This window comes from Anabas testudineus, chromosome 4, assembly GCF_900324465.2.
Source record: "Anabas testudineus chromosome 4, fAnaTes1.2, whole genome shotgun sequence".
Lineage (NCBI taxonomy): Eukaryota > Metazoa > Chordata > Actinopteri > Anabantiformes > Anabantidae > Anabas > Anabas testudineus.
The window spans coordinates 21,092,648-21,102,853 of NC_046613.1; the positions used below are offsets into that span (position 1 = coordinate 21,092,648).

The 10,206-nt window shown below is 38.7% G+C and overlaps 3 protein-coding genes across 3 annotated transcripts; 2 read left to right on the top strand and 1 right to left on the bottom strand.

The window, feature by feature from the left end:
- Nucleotides 1–668: 668 nt before the first annotated feature.
- si:ch211-162e15.3 (NCBP2 antisense 2 (head to head)) lies at nucleotides 669–1,849 on the bottom strand. Its single transcript, XM_026345826.1, has 2 exons — nucleotides 1,721–1,849; nucleotides 669–1,615 (listed from the first exon to the last, which is right to left on the bottom strand). Exon 2 carries the CDS (start codon nucleotides 1,524–1,526, stop codon nucleotides 1,221–1,223), a length of 306 nt encoding a protein of 101 aa, XP_026201611.1. The 5' UTR covers nucleotides 1,527–1,615; nucleotides 1,721–1,849; the 3' UTR covers nucleotides 669–1,220.
- Nucleotides 1,850–2,379: 530 nt separating this feature from the next.
- Nucleotides 2,380–4,022, top strand: fkbp2 (FKBP prolyl isomerase 2). The gene is made up of 2 exons (XM_026345825.1): nucleotides 2,380–2,972; nucleotides 3,580–4,022. Exon 1 carries the CDS (start codon nucleotides 2,537–2,539, stop codon nucleotides 2,951–2,953), a length of 417 nt encoding a protein of 138 aa, XP_026201610.1. The 5' UTR covers nucleotides 2,380–2,536; the 3' UTR covers nucleotides 2,954–2,972; nucleotides 3,580–4,022.
- A 931-nt stretch (nucleotides 4,023–4,953) lies between these two features.
- ncbp2 (nuclear cap binding protein subunit 2) lies at nucleotides 4,954–8,906 on the top strand. Its single transcript, XM_026345824.1, has 5 exons — nucleotides 4,954–5,081; nucleotides 5,871–5,957; nucleotides 6,536–6,630; nucleotides 6,829–6,967; nucleotides 8,046–8,906. Exons 1-5 carry the CDS (start codon nucleotides 5,007–5,009, stop codon nucleotides 8,142–8,144), a joined length of 495 nt encoding a protein of 164 aa, XP_026201609.1. The 5' UTR covers nucleotides 4,954–5,006; the 3' UTR covers nucleotides 8,145–8,906.
- The last annotated feature ends 1,300 nt before the right edge of the window (nucleotides 8,907–10,206 follow it).

Here is a 10,206-nt window from a genome sequence, read left to right on the forward strand (position 1 = left end):
ATCACAGAGTAGCAATAATTCAGTTTTAGGTCATTCAACAATGAACAGGGTCTGTATGATGATCTTTGCCATGCAACAATTCTGTAATTGAACATTTAGTCATACCCTGTTACTAGAAACATTTTATTTCCATTTCAGCAAAATATATAATGGCTGCATTTCCTTACACACATAGGTTTCACTGTGTGCCAAAAACCTCTCTTGTGTTATTTCTATAAACAGGTTTATACATGCAAATAAGATCAACAGGATGATAGTGTCATTTCTATTTTTTTGTGATTTAAAATGTGGAAAAGAGAGCAGCAAAGAAATATTTGTGTAGAGGTTTAATCTGCCCAGCAGACTAAATTTAGGAAGCTACTTTCTGCATTTTACTTGACTACCGAGTTTGAGTAGTTCTACCACCTCAGTAAAAAGTAGTACCAGACACAACCAGCAGAAGCAGATTTTACCACTGTGTCCTCTTATTTATAGTTAAATTCTGTTGTAAATCTCTGACGCCATGCTTTACGAGTTGCAACTAGGAGGTTGTGAACTGTGAACTCCTGCCCTTGTTCCTCTAACATGACAGAGGAACATGCTGAACATTTATCACACAATATGCTTTGTGTCATCAAAGTTCCTGTGTCACTGGCAAATTCCAATAAATAACAGTCTGGCATTCACAATGCTGTGATAAATTATAACCTTTATTTATACAGTGAGTGCAAAATGATGAATTTGTTTTCTAGATACAGAACAACTCTCTCCGGCTAAAAGCATTTCCACTGACAATCTACAGATTCACAAAAGCTCTTTGATGGAACTGGGGTTTTGGTTTAGTTGGTGCACGGTGTGAACAGAGACATGTGGAGACATTAGTAGAAGAAATTACTTTTAATGATGCCGGATGGCTCATCTAACTAAACTTCAACCAGTTTCTGAAAAGAGTGTGTAACCTCTCCAGACCTCTTTTTTGTTTTCCTATAACTTTCTGACTTATGTACACGTTTCTGAAATGAGCTCCAAACAAATGTGGAAACCCTGGATTTACTTACATAATGTTTAATATTACTTATTGGCTGCTATGTGTAGATTGATTGTGGACTAACCAGATTCCCAGATGAAAACACTTTGGTGTGATTTCAACAGGCTGTGACAGATTGTTCACACACAGTTCGTCCTTTAGGTGATGAGATACTGTCAGTCAATAGATTCCCAGCTCCGACACTCTGTCCTCTTTATTTCTTTATTTGTCTGGAGCCGTCCTTCCATCCTTGCTTCACTTCATTCGCAAATGTGTCCCGGACTCTCCTGAGGCGCCTGCCGACGTCCCCCAGGTCTCCGGGGACCCTGCTGGCCTCTTCCTGGACCTGCCGCAGCGTCTGAGATCGCATGACCCGCTCCGAGGCGTCCCGTCCGGCTATCTGAGCCTTTGTGATGGCGTAGGCCGTGATCTGGGCCGCCCTGCGGATCGGACGAGACTCTGCCAGCTTCTCGATGACATTCAGCCTGTTGATGAGTGAAAACACGATGCGGGACAACATCTCGTCCAAACACAGGATCCCTGTTTGGATTAGCACGTTAGCCTAGCTAGCTAACCAGCAGTCCCGTCCAAGTGTCTTGTACTTCAGCCCTGTAATGACACCAACGATCACCGTCAGCTTATACTGTCATTTAGATTTCAGTTAATAAAAACATATAATAATAATAATAATGTTAATAAAAACTGTTGACTTACTTTGACCGACTCAGTGACCGCTGCGTTACGTTACGGTAGGTGACGTAACAGACTGTAGAGCGACGCTGAAGTTGGTTTCTAATTCGTCTTCCTCTTAAAGGGAAACTACACTAAATATTTTTAAAGCTGCACATATAACAACATTAGGTTTTAGTGGCTTATTATGTTGATATTGATGTTATATTCAGTGTAAAAGGAACTTTCTCTGCTTAAATCTTAAGCTATAGTATCGAACATTTAAATATATGATTTTACCATATATAAAGTCTAAAATATAGAAGAACATGGGGACGTTTTTTAAAGCAGTAAAGTTAAACAATGCTTACTAAAATTCTGAAGGTATTACCTAAATCTCCACAGACTCTTCCTGATGACCTGAAAAATACATCTTTTGTCTTTTTGCAGAGTTGGACAATAGCAATCGTAAATATCTCAGCATCTTGCTAATGTGATGATGATATTGTGGATAAAATGAACTCTTCACTTTGCACATTCACAAGTTTTCAGTGAAACCGGTTTTAGTTTATATGTTAATATATTTCATTTTGTAATAACAGGGATTCATCGAGGAGCACAAAATGTACATTTACTGGCTACGACGAATCTGAAGCCAACTTCAGTTTCCTAAAAAACATTCTGTCCGGACTTTTTTTCTGGTAACACCAGCCGGTACAGCACTTCCGGTCCCGTCGTACATACTTCCGCTTTCGGTAGCAGCTCGTTTTCCTTACTCACTGTCTAAATCAGACCCGCTGGGCTTTAATCTGACTCCTCTTAAAAACACTGACACGTTGAAACGGAGAGCGAGCTGCAGCCATGCGGGTGTTTCTGTTGTTGGCGGTGACGCTGCTGTCTCTGAGCCCGTTGGCGGTGAGCGGAGCCGAGAAGAAGAAGCTGCAGATCGGCATCAAGAAGCGAGTGGACAACTGTCCCATCAAGTCCCGCAAAGGGGACGTGCTGAACATGCACTACACGGGGAAGCTGGAGGACGGCACGGAGTTTGACAGCAGCATCCCCCGCGACAGGCCCTTCACCTTCACCCTGGGCACCGGCCAGGTGATCAAAGGCTGGGACCAGGGCCTGCTGGGCATGTGCGAGGGCGAGAAGAGGAAGCTGGTGATCCCCGCCGAGCTGGGCTACGGGGACCGGGGAGCACCCCCGAAGATCCCCGGAGGAGCGACGCTCATCTTCGAAGTGGAGCTGCTGAGCATCGAGAGGAGATCCGAGCTTTGATGAGGACGATATTAAAAACGTAAGTTGTTGCAGCTGAGTACATACATTCACGACTGTACCCGAGTACATCTTTGAGGTACTTGTCCTGTACTTGAATATGTTTTATCGTAGCACTTTAACATAGTAAATGTCAGAGGACACCTCTGAGGTTGTTTTAAAAGTGAAGACTGTTGTATATAAAATGGAAAACTGATGCTATATTCACTGTTGTACAAGTACAGCCGAAACCTTTAACATAAAAATATTGTGCAACTGTCTCACTTACAGTTACTGAAACTTATCATTCAGCATTTTTATAAAACCGACAGGAGATTGATCAATATTAAATATAATTAGAGTACATTCTGAGCTGAGCGATAGATAGATAGATAGATAGATAGATAGATAGATAGATAGATAGATAGATAGATAGATAGATAGTAGCTCAGAATATTATTGGCAGATGATGGAGCAGCCACAGCTGTTACATCAACTGCTACAGGTGTCAGGAAATGAAATGTTTTGGTTTTGTTCCCTAGGATCGGATATTGTGTCGGTATCGATTTTCAAAAGATACCCAGTCCTAATTAGAAGTAGCATGCTGTTTTTATGACATTATTGTTTAATGTTATGTAATTTTTCTTCAGGTTTCCAGGACGTTCAGCTGCATAAATTCAAAAATAAAAACATCATCTGACCCCTGATGAAGGCAAATCTGGGAGTAGAGTTGGCACCCATGGCAGAGCCACCGCCTCCTTCCTGTTCGGATGCTTCTTATGTTCTGTTTTATTGGACTAAAGTTATTATATGATACAAGAACTGACTGTATGTCCTTGTTAGCGTTAGTAGAACTGACAGTCAGCAGGTAAGACCATCATTTTTCCAGGGGCTGATGATAATGTCATGTCACAGTTTCATCTCACTTTTATTTTTCATCATTGGTGATTTATAATAGAGTTAATTAATATCTGCACATTCTTTTATAAAACATTTGAGGTTGTTAATTTAGACAGAAGTCAAGCAGCGGGCCGATAAGTAAAAATGTTTTTGTTCACCGTAGTTGAATTCTCATAATAAAATGTTGACCTGATGGGAACCTTTGCAGTCTGAAGTTGTTGTTGGACAAGAAAACATTAAGAAAACAGAATATACCTATATTAGAATTATATATTATAGAATACCTATAATCTAGTAATGCAACCTAGAAAACACTATGTTAGTATGTTTAAGTCATCTGTGAAGTGTTGCAGGCAAATACTGTGTGGGTAAGGAAATAAGTAAAACATCATAAAAATATCAGTAAAATAAAATAATTGAAGGACTTCGGCACTGGCATACAAACACGTATACCAGCGGCTAAAAATGAGGAGCAGCCAATAGGATGTCACCACATGTCACAACATCTGGTTTCAGTAGTCACATGACTTCGGGCTTTTTGACTTGCAAAGTCTACAGAAGTGGATGTGCACTACAGTCATTGCTACAAGCTTGGCGGTGAGGGTATTTCACAATAGAAATGACACAGGCACTTGTGAATGACAAGGTCGCAAAATCGTACTGTAACCATCAAAGGTTGATTTACATGGGCACCAAAATATAAATGATTATAAAATGGATACTAACAATGTTATTAGGTTATTGGTGTATTGACACTACAGTTACAAACATAATCATTTTGGATAGGAATACATCTGTGTGTATTAGAGGTACTGTGGGACTAAAAGAGAGCAGTTATTGGTGTGGTAAGGTTTTATTTCTGGGCCTTGGCACAACTTTTAGTTCTCCAAATTCTCATGCTTTCAGAAATAAAATATTATTTTTGGCTTGTTATTGGAATTTCAGTGGAGTATGTTTTTCCATTTAGTCTTCATCAGAACAGAAGGAACTCTAAAACCAAGTGAGTTCAGTTGGATGATGATGATGATGAAGAATCAAACCACTACATTAACACCACTAACCACCAGAGGGAGCCCCTCAGTTTATAAGACGGAAACATGAGCCGGAAGTTTCGTCATAGTACTTCCGCTATGCTAACAGATTGAGAGACTGTAGTTGCGCCTGTATTTTCTCAACAATGGCTGTTAAATTAAACGCTTTGACTAGTGATTCCTACATTGATATTAGTCAATACAGAGACCAACACTTCAAGGTAAGTTTTATTGGGGCGCATTTTCGTGGAGAGCCATTTTATGAGGTTTTAAATGTTAACCCTAACGGTTTATGTTGTTAGCTAATGTAGCTAACTAACTGTTAGCAAGAAAGCGAAGAACTCGTGCTTTGTATGGATTCATTCGTAAACTTAGATTTAAAACATCACAGGTGAGTTTTCTTTAATTTGTAACGTGGATAACATATTTGTCCCGTTGGGGCAAAAAGTTAGCTAGCTAAGACATCTATCGTACCTTCGGCAGTAACGTTAAGCTAACTACGATGTCAGCGGCTAGCGTTGTACCAGTTAACTCTAACGTCAGGTTGTATGTGAATATTCTCCAACATCCAGCTCATGGTTATCTGTAAAAATCCGTTCGCTGGTAACTGGACTTGCTTTTAATACTTGAAGACGTTTCACCTTCCATTCAGAAGGCTTCATCACTTGTGATTGGCTGGGGTAGCAGCCATATAAACCCTGTCGAGCCATCGAGATGACCTCAGGTTACAGCTTCAAACTTCTGACTCTTTTAAATAGACAGTATATTCGCGTTACTTACTGTTAATAAAACAATGTATATAAGCCCAAAAGCCCAAAAAACGTTTATAGATGGATATTTTTGAGATTGTGGTTTGGGCGCCATGTTAATTTATTTGGAATTATGAGAGTTATTCCCTTGGTTCTTCTATATTAAATATGCAGTATATTAAAATTTAGGATTGCAAATAATGATTTTCACCATGAACCCACATTTATGCTTACTCATAGTTGCTCTTTTTGTGCTGTCAGGGTAACCGTCATGAACAGGAGAAGCTACTAAAGCAGAGTAACACTTTGTATGTGGGAAACCTCTCTTTCTACACCACAGAGGAGCAGGTAGGATACTTGCTGCATACATCAACTTCTACACCCCTGCAACAATGTCTTTGGAAATTATTTAGATTTTCATAGTTTTATTACATGAAGGTATCTTCTTCCATGTAAATATAGTTGGGGTAGCAGGGGTCTACTCAGGCCAAGTTAAATGGACCTGGAGGATAAATTTGTGGACCAACTATCTTTACACTAAAGAAACTAATTGGATGTGTAGTGAAATGTTTCAACCTAACAAGAAGGAAGTCAATTTGCCATGACACAACTTCACCTGGAAGACTGAAAAAGAGTCTTAAAAGATTTATAAAAATGTATATCTCAGACCTCTGGACAGATCTCTCTACTGAGTTTCAGTTTTTTTTGGTATTCTGTATTGTTTAGTTTTAATATCATGACCGTAACTCTAAGTGAGTTGTTGTTGTTTGAATTTGAGTGGTATATTTGTGTATTGTATATATTTCTAGTTTAATTTACTGTTATGTTATAAGTTTTATCCATGTAATATTTGCATAACGGATATTTCTCTAATCTCTTGCACAGTTGTAATTTTTGCCTGTTATTTTTTTGTAACTGATGTGCAGGTACATGAGCTATTTTCAAAAAGTGGAGATGTCAAGCGCATCATCATCGGGCTGGATAAAGTCAAGAAGACAGCCTGTGGATTCTGCTTTGTAGAGTATCCTTTTAACTATGAGACCCTCTTTGGGTTAAAAGTACTTGCATTGTTCCACATGGCAAACACACTTCAATACCACAATCTGTTACTGTCTGGTCATTATTTAGAGTATTTTGCGTTGTTGCATTGTGCTAAATTTCATCACCATAGTCCATGTTGTGCACACAGGTTAAGGTGACTTAACTCTGACTGTATCAGGTACTACACACGTCTAGATGCAGAAAATGCCATGCGCTTTATTAATGGTACACGACTGGATGATCGAATAATCAGAACAGACTGGGATGCCGGCTTCAAGGAGGGTCGGCAGTACGGCCGTGGAAAATCTGGAGGACAGGTAAAGAGGTTCACACCTTAAACTATGTTTAACTTAGACAGCCGCTTTGCAATCCAGCCAGCTAGTGCAGTCTTCTTCTCAGAAGGTGAGCATGTTATTAAATGCAGTCCAGTCAAATCACACTCCACAAAAAAAAAAGTATAGTTTTGCAGTTTTTCCCACTATGACTGGCTTCCCAACCGAAAAGCTAGATAACCAGCAAGTGTAGTAGTTTTAACCAGTCTGATGTTTTCTCTCCCAGTTGTTGCTGTGGTCTAGGATTAAGGTGTAGTCTGTGCGATTTTTAAATGACTGCTAACAAATGTCTACCTAGGTGGCTGTATCATTACCATGTTCAGGATCTCCTGCTGTTTTGTCTGTCCTTTCTGTTGGCAAAGTTGAGGATTTTCTGCAGTCCAACATTTCAGAAAACAATATAAAACACAGCATACTATGACATTTGAAAAATGACATATGCTGAAATGGCATTCAAAAAAATCAATGCAGTATATCATGACATTTTAATACACCAGTATGATATTTAGAAAGTGATATAACTTACAAACTAAATTATGCATGATTAACCGTGGCCTTTAAAGAGACAGTATTACTGTGGTATGGCATTTAAAAAATGAAAGCAGATATTATGCTGTTAACAAATACAACATACATAATCATGCCCAATTGTGGTGCTGTAGTACACAATGAGCTTTCAAGGAACAATGTAAATAAAGAAACATAAATATTGGACTGAGAACGTCCAAGCAGTTCGGCTATTTCTGTAACTTTTTCAAAAACTGAATGTTAAATGCATCCACGTCATGTGTTTCACCAGCGAGATGGGAAAGTAAGCTGCCTTTGAATTTTCTCTTTAGCCATCCTTATGCTCTTTGTTACACAGCTGTTTGTGGCAATAAATAAATTGGAATTAAGCTAATTAGGCGAGTCAGTTAAAATGGAAATATTTTTATTTTTAAGTTCAAAAAGCTGAGTTCACTTAAGAGATTTGTTCATCTAAATGTAGTATTTCTGTGTATGTGTGACATGTTTTGTGTTTATCTACCTGTGCCCTGTGGCTAAATTTTTGTTTCTTGTGTAGGTGAGGGATGAGTACAGGCAGGACTACGACCCAGCCAGAGGCGGCTACGGTAAGCTGGCCCAGCAGCATCGATCCACAGAGGCACGTAACAGTTTTTAAATTGGACTCACCACAACAGTCTGCCTGGATTACACAGAGGCCCATCCTCAGCCCTGGACTTGATTCAGTCTTCAACACTGTTGCAACAGGCTACCACAAATTATTTTATTCCCAGTTACCTTGAAACAATCTAGAGCAGAACTACACGGACAAAACAGCCTGGAAATTAGCAGATTTTATTGATTTCTTTTGGAGGTTTGTTTAATCTTCTGATTCCATAGTAGTCTGCTAAAATAGGCCAAACCCAGAAGTTAGTGTGGGATTGTTGGATGTTTTTGTTATCTTGCAGATAGAAACACCAGAAATGGAACTTCAGGCTGGAAAGGCTGTTGACAGGAGGTAGTGACCGAGTTAATATTTAACAAATATGAAGACAAATTCCTCTTAATGTGTCTCTGTTCTGATACAGGTCTGCTAAAGTAAGAGAAAAGAACGATGTCGTCTTCTGATTTTTGTCAAACTGTTGCACATTGTATGTACGTTTTTTTTTTTTTATTATTAATTTTTAAATAAAGATGTTTTTGGCATTTTTTTGCCAAGTGACTTCTGTTTTTCCCCTGATTATCATCTAAGCTGTAATTTACCGAAATGTGCTCATTTTGTGAAAGTCATTCATGTCTTGCTCTTTTCATGGACACACTTGTTTTTCTCTGTCAGCTTGGGTTAAAATATACCTGTTTGGTTCTCAACAGGTGGTGTGGTCACCTGTTGGGCAGAAGTCTGCTTAAGACAGGTTTGATTAAAGCAGTGACTGGTTCATAACTGCGTAGTTGTTGCCATAATTATTACCTCAGAAAACTGAATTGGTGGTAGTTATTCTTAATATATGGTTACATTACTGAGTATAGTGGTTTCGGTGATGAGCAGAAAAATGCAAATAGTTTAGTTTATTTTTTTACTTTATTCAGAAAAGAATATACAGAAAAACAAATTTGAAATTGCAAAGTAAGCAAATAAAGTGAAAATAGTATTTTCAAGATTCATAAAACTTTATTAATCCTTAGTAGCAATCTTCAGGTTTAGTAGTCAACAGTGATTTACAAATTCACGTATATGAGGTTTATACACCATTCCAGCTGCCATTGTGCAAACACTTGTGTCTCCATAATAAGTTAATTAAAAATGTGAATCACTTAGATTTTACGGATTACTGCCTTTCCTTTAGGACATTGTGTATTTTTCAGTAGTCAACTGGAACTCATCCAACAATTCCTGTTAAGTATAAACTGTCCAGAAGGCTTCATCAGTTCAAAACATCTTCAAGAACTTAAAACAAGTCCAGTTGACTGAGAATCTTCACCGTCACTTATATTGTTTTTCAATGTGTAATCCCCTGTATCAGTAGGTTAAAGTGCTGCCTACAAAACTCACTGTGCAGATAACCACTCTTATGAAATATGATAATAACAATGATCATCCTGAGAAGTTGGTGACAGTTCAACTCTTAGACATTCATTCCACCTGTAATAAGGTACATGGTATCTTTGCTGTTTATAAGGAATCAGCTGGGGTCTCATTTTAAAGTGAGCCACAGTAGTGAAGTGTGCAAAGCAGAATACCAAGCAGCTGAAATTGGCTTCGCTTCAGGCACATTTTTGCATTATATTCTCACCATTAATTTCTGGCATCAGCTATTACACTTACTCTTAATGACGTCCTCTCAAGTACTGTAGGTTTTGAAAATGAACACAAGATGGCAGAAGAGGAAGTGAAGTTCCTGGAATAATTAGGGACAGAAGTGTGACAGTGAACCAGCCATGCTCTTAAACCATACAGTATAGGATCATGGTTCTCACTGTCAGGTTACCCAGAATTCACCTCTTGCACCTAAAGTAACAGAGTCATACTACGAGACCAAATCCTCTGTTGCGTTTTTAAGGCCTCTAGAAAAAGTGATTCAGGGAGCAGTGGTGGTATTAGAGGGGGCATTTCTGCAGTTGCCATGGCCCATGCAAAAGTAGCTCAACTAATTAGAAAAATATAAATGATAATTGGATTAAAAAAAGGGGTTTTAGGAGAAAGATAAATACTGATAAACACCTCCCAGCAAGATGACTCAGTT